Source organism: Salvelinus alpinus, chromosome 24 (assembly GCF_045679555.1).
Source record: "Salvelinus alpinus chromosome 24, SLU_Salpinus.1, whole genome shotgun sequence".
Taxonomy (NCBI): domain Eukaryota; kingdom Metazoa; phylum Chordata; class Actinopteri; order Salmoniformes; family Salmonidae; genus Salvelinus; species Salvelinus alpinus.
Window position 1 is genome coordinate 43,559,407 of NC_092109.1, and position 20,890 is coordinate 43,580,296.

Here is a 20,890-nt window from a genome sequence, read left to right on the forward strand (position 1 = left end):
TGGGATGGGGTCATTAAGTTTGGGATGGGGTGGGGTCATTAAGTTTGGGATGGGGTGGGGTCATTAGATTTGGGATGGGGTGGGGTCATTGGATTTGGGATGGGGTGGGGTCATTGGATTTGGGATGGGGTGGGGTCATTAGATTTGGGATGGGGTGGGGTCATTTAGATTTGGGATGGGGTGGGGTCATTGGATTTGGGATGGGGTGGGGTCATTAGGTTTGGGATGGGGTGGGGTCATTAGGTTTGGGGTGGGGTGGGGTCATTAGGTTTGGGGTGATGTCATTAGATTTGGGATGGGGTGGGGTCATTAGGTTTGGGGTGATGTCATTAGATTTGGGATGGGGTGGGGTCATTAGGTTTGGGACGGGGTGGGGTCATTAAGTTTGGGATGGGATGGTGTCTCCAGAAATGGATGTGTGATTTACGTGATCAGTAAAGTTGTATTGACAGTGGGGGGTCATTGGATTTGGGATGGGGTGGGGTCATTAGATTTGGGATGGGGTGGGGTCATTAGATTTGGGATGGGGTGGGGTCATTTAGATTTGGGATGGGGTGGGGTCATTGGATTTGGGATGGGGTGGGGTCATTAGGTTTGGGATGGGGTGGTGTCATTAAGTTTGGGATGGGGTGGTGTCATTAAGTTTGGGGTGGGGTCATTAAGTTTGGAATGGGGTCATTGGATTTGGGATGGGGTGGGGTCATTAGATTTGGGATGGGATGGGGTCATTAAGTTTGGGATGGGGTGGGGTCATTAAGTTTGGGATGGGGTGGGGTCATTAAGTTTGGGATGGGGTGGGGTCATTAGGTTTGGGGTGGGATGGGGTCATTAAGTTTGGGACGGGGTGGGGTCATTAGGTTTGTGGTGGGTTGGGGTGGGGTCATTAGGTTTGGGGTGGGATGGGGTCATTAAGTTTGGGATGGGGTGGGGTCATTAAGTTTGGGATGGGGTGGGGTCATTAAGTTTGGGATGGGGTGGGGTCATTAAGTTTGGGACGGGGTGGGGTCATTAGGTTTGTGGTGGGTTGGGGTGGGGTCATTAGGTTTGGGGTGGGATGGGGTCATTAAGTTTGGGATGGGGTGGGGTCATTAAGTTTGGGATGGGGTGGGGTCATTAAGTTTGGGATGGGGTGGGGTCATTAAGTTTGGGACGGGGTGGGGTCATTAGGTTTGTGGTGGGTTGGGGTGGGGTCATTAGGTTTGGGGTGGGGTCATTAGATTTGGGATGGGATGGGGTCATTAAGTTTGGGATGGGGTGGGGTCATTAAGTTTGGGACGGGGTGGGGTCATTAGGTTTGTGGTGGGTTGGGGTGGGGTCATTAGGTTTGGGGTGGGATGGGGTCATTAAGTTTGGGATGGGGTGGGGTCATTAAGTTTGGGATGGGGTGGGGTCATTAAGTTTGGGGTGGGATGGGGTCATTAAGTTTGGGACGGGGTGGGGTCATTAGGTTTGTGGTGGGTTGGGGTGGGGTCATTAGGTTTGGGGTGGGATGGGGTCATTAAGTTTGGGATGGGGTGGGGTCATTAAGTTTGGGATGGGGTGGGGTCATTAAGTTTGGGATGGGGTGGGGTCATTAAGTTTGGGACGGGGTGGGGTCATTAGGTTTGTGGTGGGTTGGGGTGGGGTCATTAGGTTTGGGGTGGGGTCATTAGATTTGGGATGGGATGGGGTCATTAAGTTTGGGATGGGGTGGGGTCATTAAGTTTGGGACGGGGTGGGGTCATTAGGTTTGTGGTGGGTTGGGGTGGGGTCATTAGGTTTGGGGTGGGGTCATTAGATTTGGGATGGGGTGGGGTCATTAAGTTTGGGATGGGGTGGGGTCATTAAGTTTGGGACGGGGTGGGGTCATTAAGTTTGGGATGGGATGGTGTCTCCAGAAATGGATGTGTGATTTACGTGATCAGTAAAGTTGTATTGACAGTGATTTACTTGCGGTCCTCGAGCAGCGAGATCTCCTGTTTGACCTGGTGGAACTCCTTGGCCATCCTACAGTGGTCCCTGTAAACCTGGACTGACTCTCTCAGAGAGGAGCAGGGAGACACCGGCTAGAAGGGAACAGATAAGATCATGTAACCCATCCTAACACACCCTAACCCACCATAACCCACCGTAACCCTAACCCCTCCTAGCTCTATCTCATCCAAACCCCTCCTAACCCTAACTCCTCCTAACCCAAACCCCTCCTTATCCCTCCTAGCCCTAACCCTTCCTAGCCCTAACCCCTCCTAGCCCTAATCCCTCCTAGCCCTAACCCTTCCTAGCCCTAATCCCTCCTAGCCCTAACCCTTCCTAGCCCTAACCCTCCTAGCCCTAATCCCTCCTAGCCCTAATCCCTCCTAGCCCTAACCCTTCCTAGCCCTAACCCTCCTAGCCCTAACCCTTCCTAGCCCTAACCCCTCCTAGCCCTAACCCCTCCTAGCCCTAACCCTTCCTAGCCCTAACCCCTCCTAGCCCTAATCCCTCCTAGCCCTAATCCCTCCTAGCCCTAACCCTTCCTAGCCCTAACCCCTCCTAGCCCTAACCCTTCCTAGCCCTAACCCCTCCTAGCCCTAACCCTTCCTAGCCCTAACCCCTCCTAGCCCTAACCCCTCCTAGCCCTAATCCCTCCTAGCCCTAACCCCTCCTAGCCCTAACCCTTCCTAGCCCTAACCCTTCCTAGCCCTAACCCTTCCTAGCCCTAACCCCTCCTAGCCCTAACCCTCCTAGCCCTAACCCCTCCTAGCCCTAATCCCTCCTAGCCCTAACTCCTCCTAGCCCTAACCCTTCCTAGCCCTAACCCCTCCTAGCCCTAACCCTTCCTAGCCCTAACCCTTCCTAGCCCTAACCCTTCCTAGCCCTAACCCTTCCTAGCCCTAACCCCTCCTAGCCCTAACCCTAACCCTTTCTAGCCCTAACCCTTCCTAGCCCTAACCCTCCTAGCCCTAACCCTTCCTAGCCCTAAACCTTCCTAACCCTAACCCTTTCTAGCCCTAACCCTTCCTAGCCCTAACCCTCCTAGCCCTAATCCTCATAGCCCTAACCCCTCCTAGTGCTAACCCTTTCTAGCCCTAACCCTTCCTATCCCTAACCCCTCCTAGCCCTAACCCTTCCTAGCCCTAACCCTTCCTAGCCCTAATCCCTCCTAGCCCTAACCCCTCCTAGCCCTAACCATTCCTAGCCCTAACCCGTCCTATCCCTAACCCCTCCTAGCGCTAACCCTTCCTAGCCCTAACCCCTCCTAGCCCTAACCCTTTCTAGCCCTAACCCTTCCTAGCCCTAACCCTCCTAGCCCTAACTCTTCCTAACCCTAACCCTCCTAGCCCTAACTCCTCCTAGTCCTAACCCTTCCTATCTCTAACCCTTCCTAGCCCTAACCCTTCCTAGCCCTAACCCTTCCTAGCCCTAACCCCTCCTAGCCCTAACCCTCCTAGCCCTAACCCTTCCTAGCCCTAACCCCTCATAGCCCTAACCCTTCCTAGTGCTAACCCTTCCTATCCCTAACCCCTCCTAGCCCTAACCCCTCCTAGTGCTAACCCTTCCTATCCCTAACTCCTCCTAGCCCTAACCCTTCCTAGTGCTAACCCTTCCTATCCCTAATCCATCCTAGCCCTAACCCTTCCTAGCCCTAACCCCTCCTAGCCCTAACCCTTCCTAGCCCTAACCCCTCCTAGCGCTAACCCTTCCTAGCCCTAATTCCTCCTAGCCCTAACCCTTCCTAGCCCTAACCCCTCCTAGCCCTAACCCTAACCCTTTCTAGCCCTAACCCCTCCTAACCCTAACCCTTCCTAGCCCTAACTCCTCCTAGCCCTAACCCTTCCTAGCCCTAACCCCTCCTAGCCCTAACCCTAACCCTTTCTAGCCCTAACCCCTCCTAGCCCTAACCCTTCCTAGCCCTAACTCCTCCTAACCCTAACCCTTCCTATCTCTAACCCTTCCTAGCCCTAACCCTTCCTAGCCCTAACCCTTCCTAGCCCTAACCCCTCCTAGCCCTAACCCTTCCTAGCCCTAACCCCTCCTAGCGCTAACCCTTCCTAGCCCTAATTCCTCCTAGCCCTAACCCTTCCTAGCCCTAACCCCTCCTAGCCCTAACCCTAACCCTTTCTAGCCCTAACCCCTCCTAACCCTAACCCTTCCTAGCCTTAACTCCTCCTAGCCCTAACCCTTCCTAGCCCTAACCCCTCCTAGCCCTAACCCTAACCCTTTCTAGCCCTAACCCCTCCTAGCCCTAACCCTTCCTAGCCCTAACTCCTCCTAACCCTAACCCTTCCTATCTCTAACCCTTCCTAGCCCTAACCCTTCCTAGCCCTAACCCTTCCTAACCCTAACCCCTCCTAGCCCTAACTCTTCCTAGCCCTAACCCTTCCTAGCCCTAACCCCTCCTAACCCTAACCCTTCCTAGCCCTAACCCCTCCTATCGAACACCTCCTAACCCAAACATTTCCTAATCCCTCCTAGCGCTAACCCTTCCTATCCCTAACCCTTCCTATCCCTAACCCTTCCTAGCACTAACCCTTCCTAGCCCTAACCCTAAACCTTCCTAGCCCTAACCCCTCCTAACCTGAACCCCTCCTAGCCCTAACCCTAACCCTTCCTAGCCCTAACTCCTCCTAGCCCTAACCCTTCCTAGCCCTAACCCCTCCTAGCCCTAACCCTAACCCTTTCTAGCCCTAACCCCTCCTAGCCCTAATCCTCCTAGCCCTAATCCTCCTAGCCCTAACCCCTCCTAGTGCTAACCCTTCCTAGCCCTAACCCTTCCTATCCCTAACCCTAATCCTGTTCATATTGTTAACCCAGTAACTAATGTGAACTGGTGGATATAGTCTAATCCTGTTCATATTGTTAACCCAGTAACTAATGTGAACTGGTGTGTAGTCTAATCCTGTTCATATTGTTTACCCAGTAACTAATGTGAACTGGTGTATATAGTCTAATCCTGTTCATATTGTTAACCCAGTAACTAATGTGAACTGGTGTATATAGTCTAATCCTGTTCATATTGTTAACCCAGTAACTAATGTGAACTGGTGTATATAGTCTAATCCTGTTCATATTGTTAACCCAGTAACTAATGTGAACTGGTGTGTATAGTCTAATCCTGTTCATATTGTTAACCCAGTAACTAATGTGAACTGGTGTATAGTCTAATCCTGTTCATATTGTTAACCCAGTGACTAATGTGAACTGGTGTATATAGTCTAATCCTGTTCATATTGTTAACCCAGTGACTAATGTGAACTGGTGTATATAGTCTAATCCTGTTCATATTGTTTACCCAGTAACTAATGTGAACTGGTGTATAGTCTAATCCTGTTCATATTGTTAACCCAGTAACTAATGTGAACTGGTGTGTAGTCTAATCCTGTTCATATTGTTTACCCAGTAACTAATGTGAACTGGTGTATATAGTCTAATCCTGTTCATATTGTTAACCCAGTAACTAATGTGAACTGGTGTGTATAGTCTAATCCTGTTCATATTGTTAACCCAGTAACTAATGTGAACTGGTGTATAGTCTAATCCTGTTCATAGTGTTAACCCAGTAACTAATGTGAACTGGTGTATATAGTCTAATCCTGTTCATATTGTTTACCCAGTAACTAATGTGAACTGGTGTGTATAGTCTAATCCTGTTCATATTGTTAACCCAGTAACTAATGTGAACTGGTGTGTATAGTCTAATCCTGTTCATATTGTTTACCCAGTAACTAATGTGAACTGGTGTGTATAGTCTAATCCTGTTCATATTGTTAACCCAGTAACTAATGTGAACTGGTGTATAGTCTAATCCTGTTCATATTGTTAACCCAGTAACTAATGTGAACTGGTGTATATAGTCTAATCCTGTTCATATTGTTAACCCAGTAACTAATGTGAACTGGTGTGTATAGTCTAATCCTGTTCATATTGTTTACCCAGTAACTAATGTGAACTGGTGTGTATAGTCTAATCCTGTTCATATTGTTAACCCAGTAACTAATGTGAACTGGTGTGTATAGTCTAATCCTGTTCATATTGTTTACCCAGTAACTAATGTGAACTGGTGTGTATAGTCTAATCCTGTTCATATTGTTAACCCAGTAACTAATGTGAACTGGTGTGTATAGTCTAATCCTGTTCATATTGTTTACCCGGTAACTAATGTGAACTGGTGGGTATAGTCTAATCCTGTTCATATTGTTTACCCAGTAACTAATGTGAACTGGTGTGTATAGTCTAATCCTGTTCATATTGTTAACCCAGTAACTAATGTGAACTGGTGTGTATAGTCTAATCCTGTTCATATTGTTAACCCAGTAACTAATGTGAACTGGTGTGTATAGTCTAATCCTGTTCATATTGTTTACCCAGTAACTAATGTGAACTGGTGTGTATAGTCTAATCCTGTTCATATTGTTAACCCAGTAACTAATGTGAACTGGTGTGTATAGTCTAATCCTGTTCATATTGTTTACCCAGTAACTAATGTGAACTGGTGTATAGTCTAATCCTGTTCATATTGTTAACCCAGTAACTAATGTGAACTGGTGTGTATAGTCTAATCCTGTTCATATTGTTTACCCAGTAACTAATGTGAACTGGTGTATATAGTCTAATCCTGTTCATATTGTTAACCCAGTAACTAATGTGAACTGGTGTGTAGTCTAATCCTGTTCATATTGTTAACCCAGTAACTAATGTGAACTGGTGTGTATAGTCTAATCCTGTTCATATTGTTTACCCAGTAACTAATGTGAACTGGTGTGTATAGTCTAATCCTGTTCATATTGTTTACCCAGTAACTAATGTGAACTGGTGTGTATAGTCTAATCCTGTTCATAGTGTTAACCCAGTAACTAATGTGAACTGGTGTGTATAGTCTAATCCTGTTTCATATTGTTAACCCAGTAACTAATGTGAACTGGTGTGTATAGTCTAATCCTGTTCATAGTGTTTACCCAGTAACTAATGTGAACTGGTGTGTATAGTCTAATCCTGTTCATAGTGTTTACCCAGTAACTAATGTGAACTGGTGTGTATAGTCTAATCCTGTTCATATTGTTTACCCAGTAACTAATGTGAACTGGTGTGTATAGTCTAATCCTGTTCATAGTGTTTACCCAGTAACTAATGTGAACTGGTGTGTATAGTCTAATCCTGTTTCATATTGTTAACCCAGTAACTAATGTGAACTGGTGTGTATAGTCTAATCCTGTTTCATATTGTTTACCCAGTAACTAATGTGAACTGGTGTGTATAGTCTAATCCTGTTCATATTGTTAACCCAGTAACTAATGTGAACTGGTGTGTATAGTCTAATCCTGTTCATAGTGTTAACCCAGTAACTAATGTGAACTGGTGTGTATAGTCTAATCCTGTTCATATTGTTAACCCAGTAACTAATGTGAACTGGTGTGTATAGTCTAATCCTGTTCATATTGTTAACCCAGTAACTAATGTGAGCTGGTGTGTAGTCTAATCATGTTCATATTGTTTACCCAGTAACTAATGTGAACTGGTGTATATAGTCTAATCCTGTTCATATTGTTAACCCAGTAACTAATGTGAACTGGTGTGTATAGTCTAAACCTGTTCATATTGTTTACCCAGTAACTAATGTGAACTGGTGTGTATAGTCTAATCCTGTTTCATATTGTTTACCCAGTAACTAATGTGAACTGGTGTGTATAGTCTAATCCTGTTCATATTGTTAACCCAGTAACTAATGTGAACTGGTGTGTATAGTCTAATCCTGTTCATATTGTTAACCCAGTAACTAATGTGAACTGGTGTGTAGTCTAATCCTGTTCATATTGTTAACCCAGTAACTAATGTGAACTGGTGTGTATAGTCTAATCCTGTTGATATTGTTAACCCAGTAACTAATGTGAACTGGTGTGTATAGTCTAATCCTGTTCATATTGTTAACCCAGTAACTAATGTGAACTGGTGTGTAGTCTAATCCTGTTCATATTGTTTACCCAGTAACTAATGTGAACTGGTGTATAGTCTAATCCTGTTCATATTGTTAACCCAGTAACTAATGTGAACTGGTGTGTAGTCTAATCCTGTTCATATTGTTTACCCAGTAACTAATGTGAACTGGTGTATATAGTCTAATCCTGTTCATATTGTTAACCCAGTAACTAATGTGAACTGGTGTGTATAGTCTAATCCTGTTCATATTGTTAACCCAGTAACTAATGTGAACTGGTGTATAGTCTAATCCTGTTCATAGTGTTAACCCAGTAACTAATGTGAACTGGTGTATATAGTCTAATCCTGTTCATATTGTTTACCCAGTAACTAATGTGAACTGGTGTGTATAGTCTAATCCTGTTCATATTGTTAACCCAGTAACTAATGTGAACTGGTGTGTATAGTCTAATCCTGTTCATATTGTTTACCCAGTAACTAATGTGAACTGGTGTGTATAGTCTAATCCTGTTCATATTGTTAACCCAGTAACTAATGTGAACTGGTGTATAGTCTAATCCTGTTCATATTGTTAACCCAGTAACTAATGTGAACTGGTGTATATAGTCTAATCCTGTTCATATTGTTAACCCAGTAACTAATGTGAACTGGTGTGTATAGTCTAATCCTGTTCATATTGTTTACCCAGTAACTAATGTGAACTGGTGTGTATAGTCTAATCCTGTTCATATTGTTAACCCAGTAACTAATGTGAACTGGTGTGTATAGTCTAATCCTGTTCATATTGTTTACCCAGTAACTAATGTGAACTGGTGTGTATAGTCTAATCCTGTTCATATTGTTAACCCAGTAACTAATGTGAACTGGTGTGTATAGTCTAATCCTGTTCATATTGTTTACCCGGTAACTAATGTGAACTGGTGTGTATAGTCTAATCCTGTTCATATTGTTTACCCAGTAACTAATGTGAACTGGTGTGTATAGTCTAATCCTGTTCATATTGTTAACCCAGTAACTAATGTGAACTGGTGTGTATAGTCTAATCCTGTTCATATTGTTAACCCAGTAACTAATGTGAACTGGTGTGTATAGTCTAATCCTGTTCATATTGTTTACCCAGTAACTAATGTGAACTGGTGTGTATAGTCTAATCCTGTTCATATTGTTAACCCAGTAACTAATGTGAACTGGTGTGTATAGTCTAATCCTGTTCATATTGTTTACCCAGTAACTAATGTGAACTGGTGTATAGTCTAATCCTGTTCATATTGTTAACCCAGTAACTAATGTGAACTGGTGTGTATAGTCTAATCCTGTTCATATTGTTTACCCAGTAACTAATGTGAACTGGTGTATATAGTCTAATCCTGTTCATATTGTTAACCCAGTAACTAATGTGAACTGGTGTGTAGTCTAATCCTGTTCATATTGTTAACCCAGTAACTAATGTGAACTGGTGTGTATAGTCTAATCCTGTTCATATTGTTAACCCAGTAACTAATGTGAACTGGTGTGTATAGTCTAATCCTGTTCATATTGTTAACCCAGTAACTAATGTGAACTGGTGTGTATAGTCTAATCCTGTTCATATTGTTAACCCAGTAACTAATGTGAACTGGTGTGTAGTCTAATCCTGTTCATATTGTTTACCCAGTAACTAATGTGAACTGGTGTATAGTCTAATCCTGTTCATATTGTTAACCCAGTAACTAATGTGAACTGGTGTGTAGTCTAATCCTGTTCATATTGTTTACCCAGTAACTAATGTGAACTGGTGTATATAGTCTAATCCTGTTCATATTGTTAACCCAGTAACTAATGTGAACTGGTGTGTATAGTCTAATCCTGTTCATATTGTTAACCCAGTAACTAATGTGAACTGGTGTATAGTCTAATCCTGTTCATAGTGTTAACCCAGTAACTAATGTGAACTGGTGTATATAGTCTAATCCTGTTCATATTGTTTACCCAGTAACTAATGTGAACTGGTGTGTATAGTCTAATCCTGTTCATATTGTTAACCCAGTAACTAATGTGAACTGGTGTGTATAGTCTAATCCTGTTCATATTGTTTACCCAGTAACTAATGTGAACTGGTGTGTATAGTCTAATCCTGTTCATATTGTTAACCCAGTAACTAATGTGAACTGGTGTATAGTCTAATCCTGTTCATATTGTTAACCCAGTAACTAATGTGAACTGGTGTATATAGTCTAATCCTGTTCATATTGTTAACCCAGTAACTAATGTGAACTGGTGTGTATAGTCTAATCCTGTTCATATTGTTTACCCAGTAACTAATGTGAACTGGTGTGTATAGTCTAATCCTGTTCATATTGTTAACCCAGTAACTAATGTGAACTGGTGTGTATAGTCTAATCCTGTTCATATTGTTTACCCAGTAACTAATGTGAACTGGTGTGTATAGTCTAATCCTGTTCATATTGTTAACCCAGTAACTAATGTGAACTGGTGTGTATAGTCTAATCCTGTTCATATTGTTTACCCGGTAACTAATGTGAACTGGTGTGTATAGTCTAATCCTGTTCATATTGTTTACCCAGTAACTAATGTGAACTGGTGTGTATAGTCTAATCCTGTTCATATTGTTAACCCAGTAACTAATGTGAACTGGTGTGTATAGTCTAATCCTGTTCATATTGTTAACCCAGTAACTAATGTGAACTGGTGTGTATAGTCTAATCCTGTTCATATTGTTTACCCAGTAACTAATGTGAACTGGTGTGTATAGTCTAATCCTGTTCATATTGTTAACCCAGTAACTAATGTGAACTGGTGTGTATAGTCTAATCCTGTTCATATTGTTTACCCAGTAACTAATGTGAACTGGTGTATAGTCTAATCCTGTTCATATTGTTAACCCAGTAACTAATGTGAACTGGTGTGTATAGTCTAATCCTGTTCATATTGTTTACCCAGTAACTAATGTGAACTGGTGTATATAGTCTAATCCTGTTCATATTGTTAACCCAGTAACTAATGTGAACTGGTGTGTAGTCTAATCCTGTTCATATTGTTAACCCAGTAACTAATGTGAACTGGTGTGTATAGTCTAATCCTGTTCATATTGTTTACCCAGTAACTAATGTGAACTGGTGTGTATAGTCTAATCCTGTTCATATTGTTTACCCAGTAACTAATGTGAACTGGTGTGTATAGTCTAATCCTGTTCATAGTGTTAACCCAGTAACTAATGTGAACTGGTGTGTATAGTCTAATCCTGTTTCATATTGTTAACCCAGTAACTAATGTGAACTGGTGTGTATAGTCTAATCCTGTTCATAGTGTTTACCCAGTAACTAATGTGAACTGGTGTGTATAGTCTAATCCTGTTCATAGTGTTTACCCAGTAACTAATGTGAACTGGTGTGTATAGTCTAATCCTGTTCATATTGTTTACCCAGTAACTAATGTGAACTGGTGTGTATAGTCTAATCCTGTTCATAGTGTTTACCCAGTAACTAATGTGAACTGGTGTGTATAGTCTAATCCTGTTTCATATTGTTAACCCAGTAACTAATGTGAACTGGTGTGTATAGTCTAATCCTGTTTCATATTGTTTACCCAGTAACTAATGTGAACTGGTGTGTATAGTCTAATCCTGTTCATATTGTTAACCCAGTAACTAATGTGAACTGGTGTGTATAGTCTAATCCTGTTCATAGTGTTAACCCAGTAACTAATGTGAACTGGTGTGTATAGTCTAATCCTGTTCATATTGTTAACCCAGTAACTAATGTGAACTGGTGTGTATAGTCTAATCCTGTTCATATTGTTAACCCAGTAACTAATGTGAGCTGGTGTGTAGTCTAATCATGTTCATATTGTTTACCCAGTAACTAATGTGAACTGGTGTATATAGTCTAATCCTGTTCATATTGTTAACCCAGTAACTAATGTGAACTGGTGTGTATAGTCTAAACCTGTTCATATTGTTTACCCAGTAACTAATGTGAACTGGTGTGTATAGTCTAATCCTGTTTCATATTGTTTACCCAGTAACTAATGTGAACTGGTGTGTATAGTCTAATCCTGTTCATATTGTTAACCCAGTAACTAATGTGAACTGGTGTGTATAGTCTAATCCTGTTCATATTGTTAACCCAGTAACTAATGTGAACTGGTGTGTAGTCTAATCCTGTTCATATTGTTAACCCAGTAACTAATGTGAACTGGTGTGTATAGTCTAATCCTGTTCATATTGTTAACCCAGTAACTAATGTGAACTGGTGTGTATAGTCTAATCCTGTTCATATTGTTAACCCAGTAACTAATGTGAACTGGTGTGTAGTCTAATCCTGTTCATATTGTTAACCCAGTAACTAATGTGAACTGGTGTGTATAGTCTAATCCTGTTTCATATTGTTAACCCAGTAACTAATGTGAACTGGTGTGTATTGTCTAATCCTGTTCATAGTGTTAACCCAGTAACTAATGTGAACTGGTGTGTATAGTCTAATCCTGTTCATATTGTTTACCCAGTAACTAATGTGAACTGGTGTGTATAGTCTAATCCTGTTCATATTGTTAACCCAGTAACTAATGTGAACTGGTGTGTATAGTCTAATCCTGTTCATATTGTTTACCCAGTAACTAATGTGAACTGGTGTATATAGTCTAATCCTGTTCATAGTGTTAACCCAGTAACTAATGTGAACTGGTGTGTATAGTCTAATCCTGTTCATATTGTTTACCCAGTAACTAATGTGAACTGGTGTGTATAGTCTAATCCTGTTCATATTGTTAACCCAGTAACTAATGTGAACTGGTGTGTATAGTCTAATCCTGTTCATAGTGTTAACCCAGTAACTAATGTGAACTGGTGTGTATAGTCTAATCCTGTTTCATATTGTTAACCCAGTAACTAATGTGAACTGGTGTGTATAGTCTAATCCTGTTCATAGTGTTTACCCAGTAACTAATGTGAACTGGTGTATATAGTCTAATCCTGTTTCATATTGTTTACCCAGTAACTAATGTGAACTGGTGTGTATAGTCTAATCCTGTTCATATTGTTTACCCAGTAACTAATGTGAACTGGTGTGTATAGTCTAATCCTGTTTCATATTGTTTACCCAGTAACTAATGTGAACTGGTGTGTATAGTCTAATCCTGTTTCATATTGTTTACCCAGTAACTAATGTGAACTGGTGTGTATAGTCTAATCCTGTTCATATTGTTAACCCAGTAACTAATGTGAACTGGTGTGTATAGTCTAATCCTGTTCATATTGTTAACCCAGTAACTAATGTGAACTGGTGTGTATAGTCTAATCCTGTTCATATTGTTAACCCAGTAACTAATGTGAACTGGTGTGTATAGTCTAATCCTGTTTCATAGTGTTAACCCAGTAACTAATGTGAACTGGTGTGTATAGTCTAATCCTGTTTCATAGTGTTAACCCAGTAACTAATGTGAACTGGTGTGTATAGTCTAATCCTGTTTCATAGTGTTAACCCAGTAACTAATGTGAACTGGTGTGTATAGTCTAATCCTGTTTCATTGTGTTAACCCAGTAACTAATGTGAACTGGTGTGTATAGTCTAATCCTGTTTCATAGTGTTAACCCAGTAACTAATGTGAACTGGTGTATAGTCTAATCCTGTTTCATATTGTTTACCCAGTAACTAATGTGAACTGGTGTGTATAGTCTAATCCTGTTTCATATTGTTTACCCAGTAACTAATGTGAACTGGTGTGTATAGTCTAATCCTGTTCATATTGTTAACCCAGTAACTAATGTGAACTGGTGTGTATAGTCTAATCCTGTTCATATTGTTAACCCAGTAACTAATGTGAACTGGTGTGTAGTCTAATCCTGTTCATATTGTTAACCCAGTAACTAATGTGAACTGGTGTGTATAGTCTAATCCTGTTCATATTGTTAACCCAGTAACTAATGTGAACTGGTGTGTATAGTCTAATCCTGTTCATATTGTTAACCCAGTAACTAATGTGAACTGGTGTGTAGTCTAATCCTGTTCATATTGTTAACCCAGTAACTAATGTGAACTGGTGTGTATAGTCTAATCCTGTTTCATATTGTTAACCCAGTAACTAATGTGAACTGGTGTGTATTGTCTAATCCTGTTCATAGTGTTAACCCAGTAACTAATGTGAACTGGTGTGTATAGTCTAATCCTGTTCATATTGTTTACCCAGTAACTAATGTGAACTGGTGTGTATAGTCTAATCCTGTTCATATTGTTAACCCAGTAACTAATGTGAACTGGTGTGTATAGTCTAATCCTGTTCATATTGTTTACCCAGTAACTAATGTGAACTGGTGTATATAGTCTAATCCTGTTCATAGTGTTAACCCAGTAACTAATGTGAACTGGTGTGTATAGTCTAATCCTGTTCATATTGTTTACCCAGTAACTAATGTGAACTGGTGTGTATAGTCTAATCCTGTTCATATTGTTAACCCAGTAACTAATGTGAACTGGTGTGTATAGTCTAATCCTGTTCATAGTGTTAACCCAGTAACTAATGTGAACTGGTGTGTATAGTCTAATCCTGTTTCATATTGTTAACCCAGTAACTAATGTGAACTGGTGTGTATAGTCTAATCCTGTTCATAGTGTTTACCCAGTAACTAATGTGAACTGGTGTATATAGTCTAATCCTGTTTCATATTGTTTACCCAGTAACTAATGTGAACTGGTGTGTATAGTCTAATCCTGTTCATATTGTTTACCCAGTAACTAATGTGAACTGGTGTGTATAGTCTAATCCTGTTTCATATTGTTTACCCAGTAACTAATGTGAACTGGTGTGTATAGTCTAATCCTGTTTCATATTGTTTACCCAGTAACTAATGTGAACTGGTGTGTATAGTCTAATCCTGTTCATATTGTTAACCCAGTAACTAATGTGAACTGGTGTGTATAGTCTAATCCTGTTCATATTGTTAACCCAGTAACTAATGTGAACTGGTGTGTATAGTCTAATCCTGTTCATATTGTTAACCCAGTAACTAATGTGAACTGGTGTGTATAGTCTAATCCTGTTTCATAGTGTTAACCCAGTAACTAATGTGAACTGGTGTGTATAGTCTAATCCTGTTTCATAGTGTTAACCCAGTAACTAATGTGAACTGGTGTGTATAGTCTAATCCTGTTTCATAGTGTTAACCCAGTAACTAATGTGAACTGGTGTGTATAGTCTAATCCTGTTTCATTGTGTTAACCCAGTAACTAATGTGAACTGGTGTGTATAGTCTAATCCTGTTTCATAGTGTTAACCCAGTAACTAATGTGAACTGGTGTATAGTCTAATCCTGTTTCATATTGTTAACCCAGTAACTAATGTGAACTGGTGTGTATAGTCTAATCCTGTTCATATTGTTTACCCAGTAACTAATGTGAACTGGTGTGTATAGTCTAATCCTGTTTCATATTGTTAACCCAGTAACTAATGTGAACTGGTGTGTATAGTCTAATCCTGTTTCATAGTGTTAACCCAGTAACTAATGTGAACTGGTGTGTATAGTCTAATCCTGTTTCATAGTGTTAACCCAGTAACTAATGTGAACTGGTGTGTATAGTCTAATCCTGTTCATATTGTTAACCCAGTAACTAATGTGAACTGGTGTGTATAGTCTAATCCTGTTCATATTGTTAACCCAGTAACTAATGTGAACTGGTGTGTATAGTCTAATCCTGTTCATATTGTTTACCCAGTAACTAATGTGAACTGGTGTGTATAGTCTAATCCTGTTCATAGTGTTAACCCAGTAACTAATGTGAACTGGTGTGTATAGTCTAATCCTGTTTCATATTGTTAACCCAGTAACTAATGTGAACTGGTGTGTATAGTCTAATCCTGTTTCATAGTGTTAACCCAGTAACTAATGTGAACTGGTGTGTATAGTCTAATCCTGTTCATATTGTTAACCCAGTAACTAATGTGAACTGGTGTGTAGTCTAATCCGGTTCATATTGTTAACCCAGTAACTAATGTGAACTGGTGTGTATAGTCTAATCCTGTTCATATTGTTAACCCAGTAACTAATGTGAACTGGTGTGTATAGTCTAATCCTGTTCATATTGTTAACCCAGTAACTAATGTGAACTGGTGTGTAGTCTAATCCTGTTCATATTGTTAACCCAGTAACTAATGTGAACTGGTGTGTATAGGTTAATCCTGTTCATATTGTTAACCCAGTAACTAATGTGAACTGGTGTGTATAGTCTAATCCTGTTCATAGTGTTAACCCAGTAACTAATGTGAACTGGTGTGTATAGTCTAATCCTGTTCATATTGTTTACCCAGTAACGAATGTGAACTGGTGTGTATAGTCTAATCCTGTTCATATTGTTAACCCAGTAACTAATGTGAACTGGTGTGTATAGTCTAATCCTGTTCATATTGTTTACCCAGTAACTAATGTGAACTGGTGTATATAGTCTAATCCTGTTCATAGTGTTAACCCAGTAACTAATGTGAACTGGTGTGTATAGTCTAATCCTGTTCATATTGTTTACCCAGTAACTAATGTGAACTGGTGTGTATAGTCTAATCCTGTTCATATTGTTAACCCAGTAACTAATGTGAACTGGTGTGTATAGTCTAATCCTGTTCATAGTGTTAACCCAGTAACTAATGTGAACTGGTGTGTATAGTCTAATCCTGTTTCATATTGTTAACCCAGTAACTAATGTGAACTGGTGTGTATAGTCTAATCCTGTTCATAGTGTTTACCCAGTAACTAATGTGAACTGGTGTATATAGTCAAATCCTGTTTCATATTGTTTACCCAGTAACTAATGTGAACTGGTGTGTATAGTCTAATCCTGTTCATATTGTTTACCCAGTAACTAATGTGAACTGGTGTGTATAGTCTAATCCTGTTCATATTGTTAACCCAGTAACTAATGTGAACTGGTGTGTAGTCTAATCCTGTTCATATTGTTAACCCAGTAACTAATGTGAACTGGTGTGTATAGTCTAATCCTGTTTCATATTGTTAACCCAGTAACTAATGTGAACTGGTGTGTATTGTCTAATCCTGTTCATAGTGTTAACCCAGTAACTAATGTGAACTGGTGTGTATAGTCTAATCCTGTTCATATTGTTTACCCAGTAACTAATGTGAACTGGTGTGTATAGTCTAATCCTGTTCATATTGTTAACCCAGTAACTAATGTGAACTGGTGTGTATAGTCTAATCCTGTTCATATTGTTTACCCAGTAACTAATGTGAACTGGTGTATATAGTCTAATCCTGTTCATAGTGTTAACCCAGTAACTAATGTGAACTGGTGTGTATAGTCTAATCCTGTTCATATTGTTTACCCAGTAACTAATGTGAACTGGTGTGTATAGTCTAATCCTGTTCATATTGTTAACCCAGTAACTAATGTGAACTGGTGTGTATAGTCTAATCCTGTTCATAGTGTTAACCCAGTAACTAATGTGAACTGGTGTGTATAGTCTAATCCTGTTTCATATTGTTAACCCAGTAACTAATGTGAACTGGTGTGTATAGTCTAATCCTGTTCATAGTGTTTACCCAGTAACTAATGTGAACTGGTGTATATAGTCTAATCCTGTTTCATATTGTTTACCCAGTAACTAATGTGAACTGGTGTGTATAGTCTAATCCTGTTCATATTGTTTACCCAGTAACTAATGTGAACTGGTGTGTATAGTCTAATCCTGTTTCATATTGTTTACCCAGTAACTAATGTGAACTGGTGTGTATAGTCTAATCCTGTTCATAGTGTTAACCCAGTAACTAATGTGAACTGGTGTGTATAGTCTAATCCTGTTCATATTGTTTACCCAGTAACGAATGTGAACTGGTGTGTATAGTCTAATCCTGTTCATATTGTTAACCCAGTAACTAATGTGAACTGGTGTGTATAGTCTAATCCTGTTCATATTGTTTACCCAGTAACTAATGTGAACTGGTGTATATAGTCTAATCCTGTTCATAGTGTTAACCCAGTAACTAATGTGAACTGGTGTGTATAGTCTAATCCTGTTCATATTGTTTACCCAGTAACTAATGTGAACTGGTGTGTATAGTCTAATCCTGTTCATATTGTTAACCCAGTAACTAATGTGAACTGGTGTGTATAGTCTAATCCTGTTCATAGTGTTAACCCAGTAACTAATGTGAACTGGTGTGTATAGTCTAATCCTGTTTCATATTGTTAACCCAGTAACTAATGTGAACTGGTGTGTATAGTCTAATCCTGTTCATAGTGTTTACCCAGTAACTAATGTGAACTGGTGTATATAGTCAAATCCTGTTTCATATTGTTTACCCAGTAACTAATGTGAACTGGTGTGTATAGTCTAATCCTGTTCATATTGTTTACCCAGTAACTAATGTGAACTGGTGTGTATAGTCTAATCCTGTTCATATTGTTAACCCAGTAACTAATGTGAACTGGTGTGTAGTCTAATCCTGTTCATATTGTTAACCCAGTAACTAATGTGAACTGGTGTGTATAGTCTAATCCTGTTTCATATTGTTAACCCAGTAACTAATGTGAACTGGTGTGTATTGTCTAATCCTGTTCATAGTGTTAACCCAGTAACTAATGTGAACTGGTGTGTATAGTCTAATCCTGTTCATATTGTTTACCCAGTAACTAATGTGAACTGGTGTGTATAGTCTAATCCTGTTCATATTGTTAACCCAGTAACTAATGTGAACTGGTGTGTATAGTCTAATCCTGTTCATATTGTTTACCCAGTAACTAATGTGAACTGGTGTATATAGTCTAATCCTGTTCATAGTGTTAACCCAGTAACTAATGTGAACTGGTGTGTATAGTCTAATCCTGTTCATATTGTTTACCCAGTAACTAATGTGAACTGGTGTGTATAGTCTAATCCTGTTCATATTGTTAACCCAGTAACTAATGTGAACTGGTGTGTATAGTCTAATCCTGTTCATAGTGTTAACCCAGTAACTAATGTGAACTGGTGTGTATAGTCTAATCCTGTTTCATATTGTTAACCCAGTAACTAATGTGAACTGGTGTGTATAGTCTAATCCTGTTCATAGTGTTTACCCAGTAACTAATGTGAACTGGTGTATATAGTCTAATCCTGTTTCATATTGTTTACCCAGTAACTAATGTGAACTGGTGTGTATAGTCTAATCCTGTTCATATTGTTTACCCAGTAACTAATGTGAACTGGTGTGTATAGTCTAATCCTGTTTCATATTGTTTACCCAGTAACTAATGTGAACTGGTGTGTATAGTCTAATCCTGTTTCATATTGTTTACCCAGTAACTAATGTGAACTGGTGTGTATAGTCTAATCCTGTTCATATTGTTAACCCAGTAACTAATGTGAACTGGTGTGTATAGTCTAATCCTGTTCATATTGTTAACCCAGTAACTAATGTGAACTGGTGTGTATAGTCTAATCCTGTTCATATTGTTAACCCAGTAACTAATGTGAACTGGTGTGTATAGTCTAATCCTGTTTCATAGTGTTAACCCAGTAACTAATGTGAACTGGTGTGTATAGTCTAATCCTGTTTCATAGTGTTAACCCAGTAACTAATGTGAACTGGTGTGTATAGTCTAATCCTGTTTCATAGTGTTAACCCAGTAACTAATGTGAACTGGTGTGTATAGTCTAATCCTGTTTCATTGTGTTAACCCAGTAACTAATGTGAACTGGTGTGTAAAGTCTAATCCTGTTTCATAGTGTTAACCCAGTAACTAATGTGAACTGGTGTATAGTCTAATCCTGTTTCATATTGTTAACCCAGTAACTAATGTGAACTGGTGTGTATAGTCTAATCCTGTTCATATTGTTTACCCAGTAACTAATGTGAACTGGTGTGTATAGTCTAATCCTGTTTCATATTGTTAACCCAGTAACTAATGTGAACTGGTGTGTATAGTCTAATCCTGTTTCATAGTGTTAACCCAGTAACTAATGTGAACTGGTGTGTATAGTCTAATCCTGTTTCATAGTGTTAACCCAGTAACTAATGTGAACTGGTGTGTATAGTCTAATCCTGTTCATATTGTTAACCCAGTAACTAATGTGAACTGGTGTGTATAGTCTAATCCTGTTCATATTGTTAACCCAGTAACTAATGTGAACTGGTGTGTATAGTCTAATCCTGTTCATATTGTTTACCCAGTAACTAATGTGAACTGGTGTGTATAGTCTAATCCTGTTCATAGTGTTAACCCAGTAACTAATGTGAACTGGTGTGTATAGTCTAATCCTGTTTCATATTGTTAACCCAGTAACTAATGTGAACTGGTGTGTATAGTCTAATCCTGTTTCATAGTGTTAACCCAGTAACTAATGTGAACTGGTGTGTATAGTCTAATCCTGTTCATATTGTTAACCCAGTAACTAATGTGAACTGGTGTGTAGTCTAATCCTGTTCATATTGTTAACCCAGTAACTAATGTGAACTGGTGTGTATAGTCTAATCCTGTTCATATTGTTAACCCAGTAACTAATGTGAACTGGTGTGTATAGTCTAATCCTGTTCATATTGTTAACCCAGTAACTAATGTGAACTGGTGTGTAGTCTAATCCTGTTCATATTGTTAACCCAGTAACTAATGTGAACTGGTGTGTATAGGTTAATCCTGTTCATATTGTTAACCCAGTAACTAATGTGAACTGGTGTGTATAGTCTAATCCTGTTCATAGTGTTAACCCAGTAACTAATATGAACTGGTGTGTATAGTCTAATCCTGTTCATATTGTTTACCCAGTAACGAATGTGAACTGGTGTGTATAGTCTAATCCTGTTCATATTGTTAACCCAGTAACTAATGTGAACTGGTGTGTATAGTCTAATCCTGTTCATATTGTTTACCCAGTAACTAATGTGAACTGGTGTATATAGTCTAATCCTGTTCATAGTGTTAACCCAGTAACTAATGTGAACTGGTGTGTATAGTCTAATCCTGTTCATATTGTTTACCCAGTAACTAATGTGAACTGGTGTGTATAGTCTAATCCTGTTCAT

At 39.7% G+C, this 20,890-nt stretch overlaps 1 protein-coding gene across 1 annotated transcript in view; it reads right to left on the bottom strand.

The window, feature by feature from the left end:
• The window catches only part of map3k7cl (map3k7 C-terminal like), a 103,751-nt gene that overhangs the window by 27,425 nt on the left and 55,436 nt on the right, over window positions 1-20,890 (bottom strand). The window contains exon 4 of the mRNA XM_071364971.1: window positions 1,930-2,045. Within this exon, the coding sequence (XP_071221072.1) occupies window positions 1,930-2,045 (116 nt within the window). The remainder of the gene's footprint in view (window positions 1-1,929; window positions 2,046-20,890) is intronic.